Source organism: Mustela lutreola, chromosome 14 (genome assembly GCF_030435805.1).
Source record: "Mustela lutreola isolate mMusLut2 chromosome 14, mMusLut2.pri, whole genome shotgun sequence".
In the NCBI taxonomy this organism is placed as follows: Eukaryota; Metazoa; Chordata; class Mammalia; order Carnivora; family Mustelidae; genus Mustela; species Mustela lutreola.
This window is the reverse complement of record NC_081303.1, coordinates 75569842-75589378: the sequence shown is the minus strand read 5'-3', so window position 1 is coordinate 75589378 and position 19537 is coordinate 75569842. Positions and strand designations below refer to the sequence as shown.

The 19537-nt window shown below is 54.3% G+C and overlaps 1 protein-coding gene across 1 annotated transcript in view; it reads left to right on the top strand.

The window, feature by feature from the left end:
• The window catches only part of INTS3 (integrator complex subunit 3), a 38260-nt gene that overhangs the window by 14754 nt on the left and 3969 nt on the right, over positions 1 to 19537 (top strand). Inside the window, exons 4-23 of the mRNA XM_059146610.1 lie at positions 578 to 691; positions 874 to 958; positions 2465 to 2531; positions 4788 to 4932; positions 5790 to 5919; positions 7166 to 7263; positions 9273 to 9464; positions 10339 to 10426; positions 11103 to 11182; positions 11570 to 11661; positions 11960 to 12066; positions 12707 to 12826; positions 13127 to 13256; positions 13643 to 13697; positions 13850 to 13953; positions 14918 to 14962; positions 15156 to 15275; positions 17220 to 17373; positions 18364 to 18432; positions 19125 to 19200. Coding sequence (XP_059002593.1) covers positions 578 to 691; positions 874 to 958; positions 2465 to 2531; positions 4788 to 4932; positions 5790 to 5919; positions 7166 to 7263; positions 9273 to 9464; positions 10339 to 10426; positions 11103 to 11182; positions 11570 to 11661; positions 11960 to 12066; positions 12707 to 12826; positions 13127 to 13256; positions 13643 to 13697; positions 13850 to 13953; positions 14918 to 14962; positions 15156 to 15275; positions 17220 to 17373; positions 18364 to 18432; positions 19125 to 19200 — 2071 coding nt within the window. The remainder of the gene's footprint in view (positions 1 to 577; positions 692 to 873; positions 959 to 2464; positions 2532 to 4787; positions 4933 to 5789; positions 5920 to 7165; positions 7264 to 9272; positions 9465 to 10338; positions 10427 to 11102; positions 11183 to 11569; positions 11662 to 11959; positions 12067 to 12706; positions 12827 to 13126; positions 13257 to 13642; positions 13698 to 13849; positions 13954 to 14917; positions 14963 to 15155; positions 15276 to 17219; positions 17374 to 18363; positions 18433 to 19124; positions 19201 to 19537) is intronic.

The window sequence follows — 19537 nt, the reverse complement described above, 5'->3', positions numbered from 1 at the left end:
CCATCCCTCATCTCTTGAGGGTTGGATGTGCTTAAGGACCCCTGCTTTTTCAGGGCCTGGCGGAAGCAAAGGGCAGCCCAGAGAAAAGAAGAATGATGTGTAGTTAAGGAGGTTCAGTTTTGTCCTGCCCCTTCTTTCTGGGGCCTGGTCCCCAGTTCACTTCCCTAATACTCCTAGCTCTTTGCTTCATCCGTCTGAGTCAGTACAGGTCTGAGAACCTCTTTGGGGTCCTTTCTGGTCTGTCAGCCAGACCCATTCTGCAGTGACCTTCCCAACAGGTGGAAGGCAGACGGGCTCCACCTGGGTCTGCTCCATTTGTGACATGGAACATTGCAGCACTTTTTCAGGAGGGAGGTAGGGGAACCAGGTGGCTTTCTTAGCAGGCTTGTCTGCCTTCTTAGAGAGTAGCTCCGTTTCTTCTCTCCACCCTGTGTGACAGGGCCAGGGGTGGGTTTGGGATGGAGGAGCCCTGTGGAAGGTCTTTCACTGATGTCATTTGAGTCCCATGGGTGGCATTTAAGAGGAAGGGGAGCCTGTCCTCCGTTGGCCAGCTGCTCATGAGTCTTCCTTCTCACAGTGCTACCGGGACTTGGCTCTGGTGAGTCGTGACGGCATGAATATTGTCCTGAATAAGATCAACCAGATACTCATGGAGAAGTACCTGAAGTTGCAGGATACCTGCCGTACTCAGGTGAGGCCAGGAGAAGGGAGGTTCAGCTCAGAGTGACTAGACGATGGGCTCTGTCTCCTCCAGGGAAGGGAAGGAGAAATCGGAGGTGACACACCCCTGCCTTTGTACACCTAAACGGTGATGTGGATTCACCCCTTACTCAGAGATCCTTCTCTTCACCTGCCTTCTCCTCTCTCTTCCAGTTGGTGTGGTTGGTGCGGGAACTGGTGAAGAGCGGGGTCCTGGGGGCCGATGGCGTCTGCATGACGTTCATGAAGCAGATTGCCGGTGAGTTTGGGGACAGGCGCATGAAGAAGAAAGGACAGTGCCCGGAGGCTAGAGGCAGGCGGCGGAGAAGGGTTAAGTGCCTGGGCGTCTCCGTTCCTGCGTCGCCCCTCGACTTTCCTTCTGGGACAGGCCTCTTCTGGGAGAAAGAAATGGAAAACTCACATGGGGTCTTTTGAGGCGGTACATCTGCCTTGTTCCCCTTTCTGCCAAATGGGGCCTGACGTAGAACAGTCGGACTCTTTTAACCAGTCCTCACTCTGGGGTTTCATGGCGTGTTGGATCTGGAAGGATCCAGAAGGAATGGGAAGAGAAGTGAGGGCAGATCATTTGTTCCCATTACATTATGCTTCCAGAAACCCAACATCTTCCTGGGCCCCACCCCAGGTTCTGAACACTTGCTTCCAAATATTTATGACATCTGATGGGAGCCGGTTTGAGAGAGGGACTGTGTCACAGAAGAGACCCTGACATTTAGGTTTTGTTATCTCCTTGGCACCAGCGACATCTGTCTGAGCCTCAGATATCCAAGAGGCCTGCCTGTACTACCTCTTCTTTTTTTTTTTTTTTTAAAGATTTTTTATTTGTCAGAGAGAGAGAGAGGGAGAGCGAGCGAACACAGGCAGAGGCAGAGGGAGAAGCAGGCTCCCTGCCAAGCAAGGAGCCCGATGTGGGACTCAATCCCAGGACGCTGGGATCATGACCCGAGCCGAAGGCAGCTGCTTAACCCACTGAGCCACCGAGGCATCCCTGTACGGCCTCTTCTGCTCCCAAGAACACACGTGTCTGTTTAAAACTGGCTGCTTCGCCGTCTCCCTGTTCCCATCGGTTCTCGGCTTCCTCTTGGGGATTCCTGGGACACGGGTGGTCCTGTTCTGATGTGCCTGACCCTCCGGACAGTGTGGGCACTGACTTTTTAAATGAGGGCTGGAGAGCAGGCGCAGCGCTGTTCTGGCTCTTTTCCCTCCTGGCCTTTCCTCCCCAGTCAGGTCCGCGGGGCCCTCTTCTCGCGCTCCCACTCCGTCTGGCATCGCCACACGTTCCTCCTGCCCCAGGGAGTGCCACCGCTGGCACAAAGACCAGAATACCTGGAAGCAGGCCAATTCATGAGCCTGACTTGGGATTTGGGTCACTCCAGTGCTGGAGGCCACCGTCACTGTCCCCTGCCCCGCAGGCCCTGTCTGAGATGTCCCCCGCTCTTGCAGCCAGGCCTTCTTCACGTCTCTGTCTCAGACGTTTCCTTTCCAGGGTCAGGGTATTCTTGCTCCCACCCCCACTCTGTGGAAAAGTCGCAGCTCTTGTTTCTGGAAATACTGAGAATTTCCCTTCCTTTCTCTGAGGACACAAAAGGGAAACTCTAAAGCCTGACTGAACAGAAGGCAGTTTTTCCAACACTTGGAACTTCTGTAACAGGATAACAGGGATGGAGAAACAGGCTGAAGAAATGTGTGGGATTAGCGGAGTCGCTAATCGGAGCCATTCTTTTGTTTTCTTCCCCTTTGAAATCAGGTGGCGATGTTACTGCAAAAAATATCTGGTTGGCAGAGAGTGTCCTGGATATCTTGACGGAACAGAGGTAGAGTCAGCCGTGACAGGAGCAAGTGAGGGTGTCGGGGTGTGAGGGCTGGCAGGTGGCCTGAGAACACTTGGGGCTCGGACGGGTGAGGTGGGGGAGGGAGAGGCAACCGAAGGAGTCGATGCCATGATCTGGCCCAAAGGGATGAGGGGTGGGAAAAAAGGCTTTGCTGAAATACTTCAGAGCCCGGGAAACGCTGGTTTCATCTGATAAGGGTTTATTTTCGATCCAGACCTCCTTGGAATGTTTATCTTTGGGGGGAGATGGGGGAGAATGAGCTCAGCAGAGTGGGACCAGCCAGTGGCCCCGGCCTGGCAGGTGCCCCTTTTCTCCCTTCCGAGGCTCTCCAGCCAACCCCCAGACCCCTTTGCTGAAGCGGCGGGGGGCACGTGGGAGGCCGAGGTAACTGGCCTGGGAATACAGCTCAGATCTGCACACTGGGTTTGGAGGCTGCAGTGGTAGAAGGCATAACGGGGTGCATGGGGATTCTGGCTAATTCTTTCCCTTTCCTGTCAAAGTACAGGACCAGAGAGATCTGGTCCAGTGGCCGTGCTCTATGTTGCTTGACTTCGGAGTCGGTTTCTGTGCGAGGCCCCCACCGTAGTCAGATGTCTGAAAGGGCTGCAAGTGGCCATGTGTCCTGTGGTTCAGGACAGACCTCCTCCCTCCTTCCCACTGGCCCTGGGCCCTGGCCAAGCTGAGGCCTGGGTCAGGAGCCTCGCAGCGCCACCTAGCGCCCAGGCACAGCTCGCTGCCACCGCACAACCTGGGAGATTGCGGCAGAGTCCGGCGGGTTCTCTGCCTTCCTGGTGTCCCGAGGATGGTTTCACTTTCTCTCTCTCCGTGCTCACATCCCAGGACTCAGATGCACTCATCACCTCTGCTCACAGTCTTCCTGGAAACTCATTGTCCTCATTTGGGCAGTTAGTGTGGTCTCCGTGCACAGATAACCGCCCTCCTTTTCTCCTGCCCTCCAAAAACTCAGGTCCTTTGGTGCACGTGAGTCCCTAGGTCTTGGGGGCTGCCTTCCTGTACAGCCTCCCTCCCTCCCTCCCCCGCGTTTCTAGGGCCTCGGAGTTGATAGGGAGCGGGTGGGGGAGGGCCTCCTCTGTCCTTGGCTCCTGTGTTCATTCTGTGAAAGGAAAAGACCAGGCTTTGAATTAGGTGGCTTGAGCACTTTTCCGGAATCAGGATGTTGCCCGGTTGGATTAATTAAACTTCTTGGCTCCTTGCTTTCCAGCAGGGGCGCCAAGCCCTGCAGCTACTTGCTTGGGGGCGCGCCTGCCCATTCTGGTGCTTCGAGGCAGTACTCAGAGTTTTTGTCGTCTCTTCACTGTCTTTTCGGCTTTATTTTTATTTCTATTTTTGTTAAGATTTTACTTATGTATTTGAGATGGAGGGCACAAGAGCAGAGGGAAAAGCAGGCTCCCTTCTGAGCAGGCAGCAGATGTGGGGCTCAAACCCAGAATCCCAGGATAGTGACCTAAGCCAAAGGCAGACGCCCAGCCTGCTGAGCCACCCAGCACGTCCCCGGCCGACTCTGTTCACGGCAGCAGGGAATATACACAGTTCCTTCACTGCCCTCTTAACCCCATGCAAGTTCTAAAACTCCTAGGAAGTTAGGCTTTGCCATCCACAATCGTGTTTTTCTTTTCAGACTGTGGTTTAGGGCAGGTGCCTCATTGTCTGTGAGTGGAAGCAGTGGCCAGAAGGAGGTCCAAGGAAAGGCGTGTAGCATGGTGGGCCTCTGACAATAGGCACAGTGGCAGGGAGGGCTGACACAGTGTGTCCTAAAACCTCCAGGGCCCTCAAAGGGTCTTATCCCCTGACAGTCCTCATGTGACACTGTAAGAACTGATGACTTAGGGATGCCTCTAGAACCTCTCTCCCCTGCTCTCTGAGCTGGAGAAAGCTGTGGTATGCTCTCCATCCCCGGTCCCTCACATGGTGCTAGGCAGTGATGGGCGCTCAGCGCTTGAGCAGTGAACCAACGAGCAGTTGGTCAGTGGGAAAGAGAGGTTGCTTTCATCCGGTGCTTGTCTCTGTTGGGAGCCTGGAGGAGCAGTGGGAGATTGTTGCTCCCGTAGGCAGTTGATGGTCCAAGAGAGGTAGTAGCAGGCACTCAGGGAATCCAAGAGCCTCCTCCCAGTGCTAATCACCGGGCATCGCTGAGGCCCCAGAGCCGCATGTGGGCGTGAACAGGGAGCGTGAACGGGCCCGGGCAGAGCCCCAGTGCCAGGTGCCCCCGTCCTGCAGGGAGTGGGTGCTGAAGAGCGGCATCCTCATCGCCATGGCTGTTTACACGTACCTCCGCCTCATCGTGGACCACCATGGGACCGCCCAGCTCCAGGCCCTGCGCCAGAAGGAGGTGGACTTCTGCCTCTCACTGCTGCGGGAACGGGTGAGTATGAAACCGGGCTGGGACATCTGTGTGAGTTCTGGCAGGTGACCTAGGCCAAGAGATGTCATTTCAGAGAGAGAGGTGGTTCGTTTGAGGCATGGTGCTTTTTCATCATTCTGAGACAGAGGAAGGGGGGCGGTGGGGGATCCTGGCGGAGTAGCCCGGCCTCCTAGAGGGGCTGCCTGTTGGGCTGGCATCCTAGGGGCTTCACAGGTCGATATCATAGACACTCTGGCACACCACAGACGGAGGCTGCTGCTGTTCTCTTGTCCTCCCCGCCTGCCCGCCTGCATGATGGCCATGGTCAGGTGGGCACTGTCCACTGTCAAATCTCCTGAGGGAGATCCCAGAGCTGTGGTCTCTACTCTGGTAGCCACTCCCCATATGGCCATTTAAATTAAAGTTAATTAAAATTAAACAAAATTTAAAAACTCAGTTCCTTAGTTGACTTAGTCACGTGTGGCTAACGGTGACCCTTTTGGACAGCACAGAAACGGAGATCGTTTCTGTTACCACAGACCGCTCTCTCGGACTGGTGGGTGGTTGGGGAAAGGTGTCTGGGGCTCAGCTTGCCTGTCCTGTCCTTTTGGAATGGTCTCTCTCGATCTGGGTCACAGCCGTTCTGCGAGGGGAGGGGAGTAGATTCATGTGGAAGGTGCCTGGCTTCAGTCGTTCTCGGCAGCCTGTCCTCCTGAGGTCCGTCCCCAGCTTCCAGCTCTTCCCCTTTGGTTCCAGAAGAAACCCTCTTGTTCCTGGGACCCTCTTTCCTTCCTTCCCTAGAACGAGCTGCTCCTTGGTCCTCCCTGCCGCTGGTGAACAGTCTGTGTTTTCTTCTCTCCCTCCTCCTCCACATCCAGTTCATGGAGTGTTTGATGATTGGCCGTGACCTCGTGAGACTACTTCAGAACGTTGCTCGGATACCAGAGTTTGAGCTGCTTTGGAAAGATATTATCCACAACCCTCAGGCCTTAAGTCCTCAGTTCACAGGTAAGTACGAAGCCGGGCTCCCTGCCCTTGGGAGCTGGGAAGTCAGTGGATGTGTGCTGAATTCATACAGAGGGTAGGAGAGGCTTTGGCAGCCGGATGCAGAAAGCCTGGGACAGGGCAGGCCCAGCCAGGTATAGCTGCATGTGGCGACGGCAGAGTGGAGCATAATTCCTGGGACTCCCGACAGCCCCTGCTTGGCAGACCCCAGCTGCCATTGCTCCTAAGAAAAACTGAGCCAGGGCTATGGACCTCCCCTGCAGCTCTTCGGCTTGGGAGGTGATGACCCACTTCTTAGCCTCACTGAGGCCAGCAGGGGAGTCAGAGGTCAGCTCGTGAGACTGAGTCAGTGGAGGAGCTGGGATTAGCCTTGGGAGAGAATGCTTCTCCCGGGGAGCAGTCTTGCCTCTGAGTTCGAAGGATCCAACTTAGCCGGAATTCTCTTCAGGGGAGGGAGTCTCCGTGTGCCTCTCCCTGACAAGGTCCTTCTGACAGCTCTTTCCCCTTCTCGGGGTCCCCACCCAACCTGTACGTGTGTATATGTAGATTCGTGTGTGTGCCTATACACTGGTATGCACATGGAAGCAGCTTTCTGGGTCCTGGAGAGTCAGGAAGGAGAGGACAGGCCTGGTTCCCCCTTATGTCGTGTTGCTCTCATATTGTACATGTGTTGAGTTGTTTTAAGTGCTTACTGTGTGCTAGACACATGCATGTTAACTCTTTTAATCCTCAGGTCAACCCTATAAAATGGGTATTTTACTTTCCATATTTACAGATGAAGAAAATGAGGTTCAAGGAGATTTAGTAATTTGCCCAAGGCCATACAGCTAGTGAGTGTCAGAGATAGGGTTTGGATCCGGGTCTGTCTGACTCTCGAGCCCGTGCCTTATACGGTAGCGCCGCACTGATCCCAGGACCCAGGGGTGGACCATCAGGAGCAGGAAGGGAGGCCAGGGTTTCCCGTTTTCCCCCTAACTTTCTACATGTTGCCAACTGGAATAATGTGAGTAGGGGCTCCGGAGGGCCAGGAGCCGAAGAGAAGTAATATACCTGGGTCCTGGGGATGGGGTTGGCATATGCTGGAAGGAACCCCTGCTCGCATCTGGGCTTGACCTGTCTTGGTCTTGTTGTCGGATTTCCCCAAGAGCAAGACCACTGGCCATCAGAACGCGGCCCAGGGTCCCCACCTGCCTCCTTTCCTCGAGTCCTCAGGGTTCCCTCTTTCTTTTCCCTTACACACTTGGTTCAGGTATCCTGCAGCTTCTTCAGTCAAGAACATCCAGAAAATTCCTAGCATGTCGTCTGACCCCAGACATGGAAACTAAGCTCCTCTTCATGACCTCCCGGGTAAGCTAAGCTTTTGCAGCAGGAACAGAAGCTGCACCTCGGCTGAGCTTCTCTCCAAGTGCAGACCAGCAGAGTGGTCAGGTGGGGGCCCAGTCTGCCTGGCACCGGGCAGGATGCTGCAGTCTGGGAATACAGGGTTGAGTAAAAGACGTGCATCGAGCTCAAGCGCTTGTGAAGCTTTCCGCGTGTCTAAAACTTGTCATTAAGCCAATAATCGTACACAAATTATGGAATTTGCAAGTGTGGAACATGCTCTAGAAGGGTAGAGTGTTTGTTCTGGGAAGGCCCCTGTTCCTCTGGCTGCACGTGAACTCTGGCCTGCTGGTTTCCACACGTGGCTGAGTTATGGCAGAGTTGCTTGAGTGGTGTGTAAATACATCTTCCCAGATCCTAGTCTCCCAGAGAACCAGCTTGAGGAATCTGTGTTTTTAACAGAGTTTCCAGGCAATGGCAGCTCTACTGCCAGTCTGGGGTTGGGAAGCCACTGGCCTAGACCACTTTTGTTCTCCCGAGTCATCCAGGAGAGCCGTCCAGATCGGCACTCCCCCGGGTGGTAGCTGCTAGCCAGGGGTTGTGATTGAAAGTAGTTCAAGCTCCGTTGGTGGAGCGTGGGGCTCTTGATTCGGGGTCATGAGTTGAAGCCCCACTTTGGATGTAGAGATGATTTAGGAAAATCTTTTTTTTTTTTTTTTTTTAAGATTTTATTTATTTATTTGACAGACCGAGATCACAAGTAGGCAGAGAGGCAGGCAGAGAGAGAGGGGGGAAACAGGCCCTGCTAAGTAGGGAGCCCAATGTGGGGCTCGATCCCAGGACCCTGGGATCATGACCTGAGCTGAAGGCAGAGGCTTAACCCTCTGAGCCACCCAGGCGCTCCGATTTAGGAAAATCTTAAAAAAAAAAACAAAATTGCGGATGGGGGGCCCCTGGGTGGCTCAGTCAGTGAAGTGTCTGCCATCGGCTCGGGTCATGATCCCAGGGGCCTGAGATTGAGCTGCATGTCAGGCTCCCTGCTCACAGGGGAGCCTGCTCCTCCCTCTGCCTGCACCTCCCTGTGCTTGTGCTCACTCACTTGCTCTCTAACAAATCAATAAAATCTTAAAAAGAATTTTTTTAAATAACTAAAGTCTCAAAGCTCCGTAGAATTAAAAATTCAGTACCTCAGCTGTGTGAGCTATGTTTTAAGGGCTCAGGAGGCACCAGCGTTGCAGAAAGTTCTATTAGATGATGTTGATCTGGATGTATCTTTCTTTTATTTTTTATACTGTATTTATTTAGAGAGAGCATTCACTCGTGAGAGAGCCTGATCAGGGTTTGAGGGGCAGAGGGAGAGAGGGAAGCAGACTCCCCGCTGAGCAGGTGCCGGATTTGGGGCTTGATCCTGGGGCTCCCAGATCATGACCTGAGCCAAAGGCAGGTGCTTCACCGACTGAGCCACCCAGGCGCCCCTGTATCTTTGTTTTTATTCCTTCTACTCTGTTTTGGTTGAACTTGGGGAATAAAAGGGGAGAAAACCAGATTTCCTCTTAGTGTTGCTGTCGCACTTAGGAGTTGCTGCAGAAAGGTTTGGAGGGTCTGTACCGTGGGTTGCTGAGATAGAAGCGCTGAGTCAGTGTCCTGGGGCAAACAGGCTCTGCTCTTGTTGGCAAGGAACACTCCCTGTTGGATAAGAAAAGATGTTGCTTAGGACTGGAGCCTTGGTGACCAGAACAGGAGAAGGGAGCCAGGACTGGGCTGCAGCTTGGGGGAAGCGTTCAGGACATCAGGCGGGTGGCGGGAATGAAGGCATCTGGGAAGAGGTGAGTGAGGAGGAGTCTCGGTGCGTCTCTCAGTCCCGGGAGATTTCAGTCAGGACGTCTCTGTCTCCCCAGAGGAGAACGTGAGTTAGTGCTGAATGGAGGGAAGAGACTGAGGTCTGGGTCGAGCCCAGTGTTGAATGGCGCTCATTTCCGTCTGCCCGGAAAGCCCAGGCTTCTTCCGAGTTTCTCTCCAGTGCCCCCTTCCTCCAGGTGCGGTTCGGTCAACAGAAGCGTTACCAGGATTGGTTCCAGCGCCAGTACCTGTCCACCCCAGACAGTCAGTCTCTGCGCTGTGACCTCATTCGCTACATCTGTGGGGTCGTCCACCCGTCCAATGAAGTGCTGAGTTCCGATATCTTGCCCCGATGGGCCATCATCGGCTGGCTCCTGACAACGTGCACGGTGAGGGCTGGGCCGTGCGGCGGAGGCCCTCGGGCGGCGAAGGGTCTCCTTCCTTGAGTTCCTGTTTCCATGCTTCTTCCCGACTCGCTGGGCCTCCTGACCCCGCAGGCCCTGCTTCACTTTGTTCTGCGTCCAAGTCTCTCATGGCTGACCACGCTCTTATTCCCCGTCTGGGGCTGGGGTTGGATGCGTCCGTCTCTGCCTTTACTGCCGGTCCTCAAGCCCAGATATCTCGGGCCTCCCGTCTTTCCTTTTAGGTTTCAGAGCCATGTATGGTTATTGCTTGGAACGGCTCCTTCCTCAGATTCAGGGCTTGTGTTCCTTAGACCCTCGCTGGGCAGCCTTTTGGCATCAGCTTTGGATACTAAATGCAGATGCAGGGACTCCATGGCTCAGCATCTTTCCCAGCATTTTTCTCCCTGTTCCTTGGTTGGGAAACTCCACATTGTCTGCTCTCTGGCTCCTAGTTGCCTTTTGACCTCCCCTGTCTGACTGGGTCCTTGGAATGTGCTGATTCAGACACAAAAATAGGCTGTTTCTGGGGGGTCTTTCAGTCAGGAATGTGCAGGGGAGCCCAGCAAGGACAGTCCAGGGCCTGGTCTGAGTGAGTGTCAACCAGGCCCCTGGCTCCTTTTCTAGGATCAGGGATGTGTGCTTCTGGATGTATGAGAACCCAGGTCAATCCCTGGCCCCTTGGTCAGTGAGAACATGGCCACTCAGACTCGTGTGCCCCGCACCCCTGGGGAGTTCACCTGTCTCACTAGGAAGTGAGTTTATCTCATAGATGGGCAGTTGTGGGGGCCCTGGAGTCTGCCTTGAGCTTCTGCAGGGAGCTGGTGAATGAGGTCAGCCATCCCTTCTTACTGTCTTTCAGTCCAACGTCGCTGCCTCCAACGCCAAGCTGGCTCTGTTCTACGACTGGCTGTTCTTCAGCCCAGACAAGGACAGCATTATGAACATAGGTATGTGACCAGGACCACATTCTGAGCCCCCTCCTAGCCTTGGTGACAGTGGTCCAAAATCTCAGGGCAGCGTGGGGGGAGGCAGCTGATGTGAGGGCAGCTCCACTCTCACTTACCAGTGCTCCCTTGATGGAGAAGGAAGATTCCTTTCATGAGGCCAAATGCTCACTCCTCCACTTCTTTTTTTTTTTTTTTTTTTTTTTAAGATTTTATTTATTTATTTGACAGAGATCACAAGCAGGCAGAGCAGTAGACAGAGAGAGAGGGAAGCAGGCTCCCCACTGAGCAGAGAGCCCGATGCGGGGCTCGATCCCAGGACCCCGCATGACCTGAGCCGAAGGCAGAGGCTTAACCCACTGAGCCTCCCAGGCGTCCCCTCACTCCCCCCACTTCTGCCCTAGACCTTCTGCTTTGGCTTCCGGTGGGGGGCGCCTGGGCACAGGACTGTACCACACCTTGCTTTTCCTCTCCTGTCCTCTCTGTCCTCCAAGCTTCATGCTGGGGACAAGGGAGATGAGGGCGCTGCGCTGTTCCAGGTTGTCTGCTCAGTGGGAATGGGGGCATAAGAGGTAGGGATACAGCTTTCTCCCGAACCATTCATAAGCAGTGATACCTTGTTCCATGGAGCTGGGAACAGACTGTCTGATGTGGGGCCCTTTCATCCCACTGTCCTCAGAACCGGCCATCCTGGTCATGCACCACTCCATGAAGCCACACCCAGCCATCACTGCCACACTCCTGGACTTCATGTGCCGCGTAAGTGTGTGTCCCCTCTACCTCCCAGGCCTGCAGGTAGCTCTTCCCAGGGCCCTTCATTGTGGGGGCAGCTGTGGTCGTATGTCCTACCCCCCCAGGGTAAGGAATGCTCCCCTTCCAATTCTTGCCATCTCCTGTGGAATCTTTGCATGTCTTTCTTGACCTCAGGAGTCATGGCTTAAGGTAGAATCTGGTCTCTCTGAGGAGTAGCCAGGTCTAGGAAGAATCAACCATTCTAGCAACCTGAAATGGTGAGGAACATTCCAGACGTTTCTGCGCCCATACTCCCTCCTGTCTCCTGATCGGAACTGAAGCAGCTTCTTAGCTCTGGCTCAGCAGAACATTCTGCGCTGTGTGTCACTGTTTGCTTCCCTTCTTCCCTTCCAGATCATTCCCAACTTCTACCCCCCATTGGAGGGCCATGTGCGACAGGGCGTGTTCTCCTCCCTCAACCACATCGTGGAGAAACGGGTCTTGGCGTAAGAACTTGACGTGTCTGTAAGCAGGGGGGAGGCGCTGTTTTCTCATGTGTCACTAGGTCGGGCACATTCAGATACTGTCCTACCACTGCTGGCCCTTTCTTCTTGATTGGAACAGAAAGTACTGGCTCTGCCTCAGACTGCTAAGAATATGTCCTCTTGATGCTCAGAGAAATTTCTGTCTTGCAGTCACATTCCAAGGATCTGAGTGTGACCCAGCTCTGTGGTTGGGGGTAGACCTGTCTCTCCAGCTGAAGGGAGGAGCTCTGATGCTGACCTTCATTTACGTTCCCCCCAGGCATTTGGCTCCCCTGTTTGACAACCCTAAATTGGATAAGGAGCTTCGGGCAATGCTGAGGGAGAAGTTTCCTGAGTTTTGCAGTTCGCCTAGCCCGCCGGTAGAAGGTACGGGCCCTCCCGTTCTGTCACCTGCTTGAGAAGAGGGATGGAGATACCACGTACGTCGTCCTGGGGCTGTTCTACCTCTGTGACTGTCCCTTTCAGGGTTTTGTTCCACACCTTCTCTTTAATGAGTTTTGTGTTGTCTTCCTTGGTTCTCCCTCTCCCTGTCCTCTCCCCTGACTTGTACTGACGTCTCTTGCTCCTCAGCTCCTGCATCTTCCCTCAGGAGCCTCCCTGCCATAGGGAAGGCTTTCATGGGACGTGTGTCTGCCTTACTGTAACTTCATTCAACTCCTCTCTCTTCCCATCCCCAAGCCCTCATGAGAGGTGGTCATGTTAGGTCTCAAGTCTTTCTCCCAGTTACACACACACACACACACTTTTTTGTTTTGGGGTAAGGGTTAAAGCAAGCAGAACTTCCCAACTTGGTTTTGAAGTGAAGAGCACTTGGGGCTGTCTTTGGTTTTACCTGTTTGCTGGTGCGAGCTAAGCACAGCAGGCATTTCCCGTGCCATTCTGGGAGGTGCTGTGAGGACACGACACCTGTCCTTCCAGGGTCTGTAGTCCACCTGCCTCCAGCCTAGAGAGTTAGGCGTCTTAGGTCGCAGGAGGCCGTCACATGCCTTGTCTCTGTCCCCCCAAGTCAAACTTGAGGAGCCGGTTTCCGTGGAGATGGACAACCACATGTCCGACAAGGATGAGGGTTGCTATGACAACGCAGAGGCAGCCTTCAGTGACGATGAGGAGGACCTCAGCAGCAGAGGTGGGCCCAGCAGCGAGGGGGCTCCGGATGACATCAGCCCTAAGAGGACCAGGTGGCAGGAGCGGCTCTCTGTGGCTTCTCCCTCGCCTGGGCCCCCGGGCTTAATTCCGTTAGTAGGATTCCTGGAGCCGACTCCTGGGCGCAGAGCCCTGCCCTCGGCCCCGAAGCAGTGGGGAGAGAAGGAGGATGGGCCCCTGCCGTTGTGTGCTCCGCAGGCTGGGTGTTTGCGCACTGGGGCGTGGGGCTGTCCCTGCTGCTGGGGCCCGGGCCCGTGACCGCTTCCCTCAACACCCCCTTCAGGGAAGAAGAGAGAGTTCCGCTTCCACCCCATCAAGGAGACCGTGGTGGAGGAGCCAGTGGACATCACCCCTTATCTTGACCAGCTGGACGAGTCCCTGCGGGACAAAGTGCTCCAGCTGCAGAAGGGGAGGTGCGCGCTGCTCCCGTCCTCACTGTGGGAGGCTCAGCCCCAGGCTTGCTTCGCTCCCTGGGGGGTGCTGGGCGTATGGAGAGGGAGCAGAGGCCCCGTGCTGTGCCTTCTGCAGTTTGGGGGGTGCAGTCTTCAGCATGTGGTTCTCCCCGGTACCTTCTGAGGACATGAGTCTCTCAGAACCAAAGCAGAGGGATGGGGGTTTCCCTTCTCCTAGGGCCTGTGCCCAGAGAGTAGCAAACTCTGCCCTAAAGCCTCTGCAACCCAAGCCAGGGTTCCCACAGAGGTCCTCTATTCTGTCCGTGCCTGAATGTGCTTTGCTGAGTGTGCCCTGCCCTCTGCTGTCACTTATGTCCCTGAGATTTCCTCTCAACTCTGCACTACAGTGACACCGAGGCCCAGTGTGAGGTCATGCAGGAAATCGTGGACCAGGTCCTGGAGGTGAGGAGATCCCAGCCAGCGCACCCATCCCCCAGCTGCCCACCTCTGGTTAATCCTCGAGGTGGAAGCAGATGGAGTTCAGGGGCTCTGGGTCCTGGGACGGGTAAAGGTGGGGTCACGTGGTGATACCCGTCACTTGTCTCACCACCCAGGAAGACTTTGACTCGGAGCAGCTGTCTGTGCTTGCTTCCTGCCTGCAGGAGCTCTTCAAGGCCCACTTTCGAGGGGAGGTGTTGCCTGAGGAGATCACCGAAGAGTAAGGCTTATCTTCCCTGACCTTCTGCCCACTCAGTGGCTCCTGGGAGCCAGAAATGTGGTCTTAGAGCCCTAGTCCAGGAGGCATCTTGCTGTAGACTTGAGAGGAATAATCTTCACTTGTTGTTTTATTTTCTTTTTTTATTATTTTATTTTCAAGCAATCTCTACACCCAACACGGGGCTTGAACTCAGACCCTGAGATCGGGAGTCACACACTCCACCGACTGAGCCAGCCATGCGCCCCTCTCTGTATTTGTTTTAATTCTCATGTGTGCTGATTCACTTAAGGATTCATTTTTGTCTGCCGAATGCAGAGCATGGGGCAGAGAGTAGCACCCCTTCCTGTGTGCCCAGTCTTTGCTGCTAGAGGTGGGATTGGACCCTCCCAGAAGGGCAGGAGTCCCGTTTTCTTCTTTCTTTCTTTCTTATTAAGATTTTATTTTTATTTATTTATTTTTAAAGATTTTTTTTTTTTTTTTTAATTTATTTGACACAGAGAGAGATCACAAGTAGGCAGAGGAGCAGGTGGCGGGGGGGGGGGGGGTTGGGGAGGGCATGCTCCCCGCTGAGCAGAGAGCCGGATGTGGGGGCTCCATCCCAGACCCTGAGATCATAACCAGAGCTGCAGGCGGAGACTTTAACCCACTGAGCCACCCAGTGGTGGCTCCTAAGATTTTATTCTTAAGCAATCTCTATACCCAGCTTGGGGGCTCGAACCCAGAATCCCAAGATCAAGAGTTGTGTGTTCCTCCAGCTGAGCCCAGGAATCTCATTTTCAGTGACAGTCACTACCTAGACTGTGGTATGTGTTGGGAATATGTCTTCTCCGTTACTCAGCCTCTGGGGCAGCAAGAAGGTGACCTCTTGTTTGGAAAGGAGCAGGCTGGCGTCTAGCCTCCGTATTGTCTGCCTGCAGTGCATTTTCTCCACTCGTGTGGACTCTTAGATGTGCTCCTCTTGCAGGTCCCTGGAGGAGTCTGTGGGAAAGCCTCTCTATTTGATATTTAGGTAAGGATCCAGCTGTAAGAGACACTGCTGGGCCATCCGTCCTCATCTTGGCAGTCCTGTGCTTCTTTCCAGGGGGAATGGGACCCTTTTTCCAGAAGGGAGGGACATGCAGGGGGCACAGACAGCTCCTCCCTCCAGAGGAGGGTCCACCCTACATCCAGCTCTGCTCCCTTTCCCCCTTTCCCACCTCCAGGAACCTGTGTCAGATGCAGGAAGACAACAGCAGCTTCTCTCTGCTCCTGGATCTTCTCTCCGAGCTCTACCAGAAACAGCCCAAGATTGGCTACCACCTGCTGTACTACCTGCGGGCCAGGTGGGTATGGTCCCCAGAACCTCTCCTACGTATGCTGACTCTCCTGCCCTTGGCTGCCATTGCCTGGCCTTCTGTATAGTGTTTTTTTGTTTTTTTTGTTTTTAACAACAGCTTTAAAACCATAATTCAGTGGTTTAAAGTACATTCCCAGAGTGATACAGTTGTTGCTGGTGGCTAATTCAGAACATTTTCCTCACCGGCAAGAGAAACCATGTCCTAGGCAGCAGTCCCCTTCCCATTGTCCGTTTCAGCCCACCCCGGTCGACCACGGCTCTGCTCTTTGTCTTTCCGGATTTACTTCCTCTGTTTATTCCGTATAAACAGAAGCGTACAACGTGTGGTTTCTCACAACTGACTGGCTTATGTCACTTAGTGTCGTGGCTTCAAGGGTCATCCCTGCTGTCACTTGTGTCAGGACTTCTTTTTTTATGATCAAATACTCCTCCACTGTCTGGATGTACCACAGTTCGTTTCTCCGTTCACCCAGCGGTGGACATCTGATTCATTTCCACTTTTCTGTCTGTTGTGAAAGAGCTGCTGTGAACATTCACACACAGATTTTTACCTGGATGCAGGTATTCGATTTTCCCAGGTACATATACTTCAGGGTAAAATGCCGGTTGAACAGTAACTCTGTCTTTAACCCTGTGAGGAACTGCCGAACTACTTTACGGAGTCCCTGCGGCCCATTCCCAGGGCTTCCATTTCGTGGCCTTCCCAACCCTGTGGCTGGCGGCTTTTTCATTAGAGCCGTCCTAGTGGGTGGTTTGTTTTGATCTGCATTGCGCTGATGGCTGGTGATACTGAGCCGCTCTTCATGTGCTTGTCATTGGCCATTGGTGTGTTTTCTTTGGAGAAATGTCTGTTCAGATACTCTCCTTTTTTTTTTTTTTTTTTTTTTAAGATTTTATTTATTTATTTATTTTTGACAAAGAGATCACAAGTAGGCAGAGAGGCAGGCAGAGAGAGAGAGGAGGAAGCAGGCTCCCCACCGAGCAGAGAGCCCGATGCAGGCGGGGCTCGATCCCAGAACCCTGAGACCATGACCTGAGCCAGAGGCAGAAGCTTAACCCACTGAGCCACCCAGGCGCCTCAGTTCTATTTCATTTTGAGACTGATTTATTAGCGAGAGAGAGTGTGCACGGAGAGGACGAGCACAGGGACAGGGAGAGAGAATTCTCAAGCAGATTCCATGCTGAGCACAGAGTGACACGGGGTTCGATCCCACTGCCCAGAGGTCACAACCTGAGTCCACACCCGGAGTCAGACGCCTCACCGACTGAGCCACCCAGGCAACTCTCCTCTCCCTTACTTAATTGGAGTCATTCATCTTTTCATTGTTGATTCTTAAGTTTTGTTTTTATTCTGGATACAAGTCCCTCAAGAAACATGAGGTTTGCAGGTGTTTGCTCACCCTGCGGGTTATCTTCTCATACCCTCATGGAGCCCTTTGAAACACAGAAGTTTTCCATTTTGGAAAATCCGGTCTGTTTTTTTCTCTGTCACTTGTGCCGTGCTGTCACGGAGATTTTCTCCTGTGTTTTCTTCTGGGCATTGTGTGATTTCAGTCCTTCACTTTTAGGCCTGTGACCTGTTTTGGGTTGTTTTGTACGTGATGTAAGGTGGGGCTCCATGCCTTGTTGCCCTCATTGCTCAAAGCCCAGGAAGCGGGAGAGCCAGCTTTCTAGGCTAAGCTGAGCCCTCTCCTGTGTTCAGCTCTCACCCGTTAGCAGGGTCGGTAGCTGTGGTCAGCGCTGTTCGGGGCACTGCAGGAGGTGGGGGGAGAAACGTGTGTCGTCATTTCTCTAAGTCACCACACTCTTGAGGAAGGCGAGGGGGAAGCATCAGGGGCAGCAAAGGGGCTGCCGACGAGGGCCTGCTTCAGGGGAGGCTGAGGCTGGCCGCCAGGCTTGGCTGCCGGCTCAGGCCCTACTGCTCTTGCAGCAAAGCTGCTGCTGGGAAGATGAACCTGTACGAGTCGTTTGCCCAGGCCACGCAGCTGGGTGATCTGCACACCTGCTTGATGATGGACATGAAGGCGTGCCAGGAAGACGACGTGCGGCTGCTGTGTCACCTCACACCCTCCATCTATACGGAGGTCAGTGTCTGACGGGATTCCACTGGGACAGGGCTGCTGTGCAGGGCGGGCTCATGAGACTGCGCGTCTCTGCGTACAACCCCTGTTGGCCACGCCGGGCTTTTCTTTCCAGCACCACACCTGCCCATGGCCCTCCCTCCCCCATTAATGGTTAAAAAATGTCTAAGACCCCCCAGAGTTCCCAAGCTGTACTTTGTGGTGTGAGTTGGGGTCTGGGCTTCTACACCTGGCTTCTCAGCTTTGGCCCCATCCTCTGGACCCAGGACAGGCCACCAGCCAAATCCAAGTTCACACATCGCGGGCCCTCTTGCCAGCTGACTGCTCACCCTTGGTTTCTCTAGTGGTTCCCAAAGACCAGGGCCTTGGTGGTGGAGACTCAACTTTCATTTCCCTCATCCACTTGTCTTCTCTAGGAACTGGGACATCAGAGGAAGTATCAGCTCTTCCTCCTCTTGGTGAAAGTTCCCGGGAACAGGGAAATCAGGGTGTGGGGTGTGGGCATGACAGGAGGAACTGTGATCTCAGCCAGAAACTACGGGGGGCGAATGCACGTGCCCAGCACAGAGCAGCTTCCTCCCTGGTCAGCCGGCCTCCCCCGGCACGGGCCTCTCTCTTGTGCACCCCAGACTCTCTGTGCTTTCTCTTCCTCGGCTGAGGGTCCGCACAGATTGGACTTGTTGTCACTGCTGCCACACAGCCCTCACCAGTCAGGGCCAGTCCTCTTTGGCTCTGGCAATGGCTCCCCATTGCTTTCCTGAGACACACACACTCCTCGTGCTGTGGGCACACAAAAAGCAGATTTGGGTTTTGGAAGAGTTAAAGTCCCAGCTTCATAGCTGTTGGATCTTTCTTTAGGTATTTGTGTTAGGAGCCCACGTCTGGCTAACCCAGCCGCCCCCCGAGCTTTTGGGAAGAAAGGGGAGCAGATTATGAGGTCCAAGTCAGGGATGCCCCCTGGACTCCTGCCCCAGCCTCCCTCTTTGTTGCCAGTTTCCAGATGAGACCTTGCGGAGTGGTGAGCTGCTGAACATGATCGTGGCTGTTATTGACTCTGCACAGGTGCGCAGGGCGCGGTCGTCCTGGGGGGCGGGGGGAGCTGCACCTGTGTGCACTTCAGGCCTGGGGGCTAGGAGAGAAGTGGATCCCCACGGAGGCAGGTGAGGCTCGTGCTTTCCTGGGTACTCCAGTTCCACACGGAAAGCGAGGAGGTGGGTTTCTTTTTTAGCTCTCCACTGGCTGTCCCCTTGGCTCAGGGTGAAAACGATCAGGCCATTGACTTTTCCGCCACGTACAGGGCCCCGGGAGGCTGCAGCTTTGCCTGTGCGTTTTCTTGTGCCGCACTGCGGTCCCGTTTCTGATCCTCCTCTGCACTCACTCGCCTCACTGATGACAGAAGAGCCCTTCTTCCTCCTACCCACACCTCTGTGTCAGAGCTCAGCCTCCTGGGGCTCTTCCCTCCTTCCCAGGCACAGGCTGGTGTGGGTTGGGGCCCGGAGTGGGGCCAGGTAGACAAGCTGCCCATTCTCCCTCTCTGTCAGGGCATGGAAACCACTTTTAATGGTTTTCTCTATTTTGCCCCAAACAAGCCTACACCTGTTCTTCACCAGCCCCATGTCCTTCAGAGACCTTCCCAAGCCTCTACACTAGGTTTTCCCCAACGTGGGCCCTCCTGCTTCTCCTTCCACACTGGCTTCCTGGCTTCTTTTAGAACCAATGGGTCTTGCCTTCTTCCTCCTCCTCCTCCTCCTCAGCTCCAGGAGCTGGTCTGCCACGTGATGATGGGGAACCTAGTTATGTTTCGAAAGGATTCTGTCCTCAACATACTCAGTAAGTGAGCAGACCCTGCGGGCTGCCCGGGGGAGCGGGGAGCGCCGTGTGGCTGCCCGAACGTTTTCTAGTAACAGCGGAGCTGGCTTGGGCTGAGAATGGGGTGTACGGTCGCTCTGCCCTGCCCCATGGTCTTGGGCAACGTCTCTGGTTCTGGTTCTTAAGCTCAGGGCTGGTGGGACTATAGACACATTGTGAAGGCTTTGAAAATGATGCTCAGTGTGGAAAAGGAGAGTATCTGTAGCCTTGGGGTTGGTATCCCCACCTGGGGCCACCCGGGCTTGCAGTGCTGCAGTCAGTGGCTCAGCCCTAGGTGTATGTGAAGGAGCGCACGAGC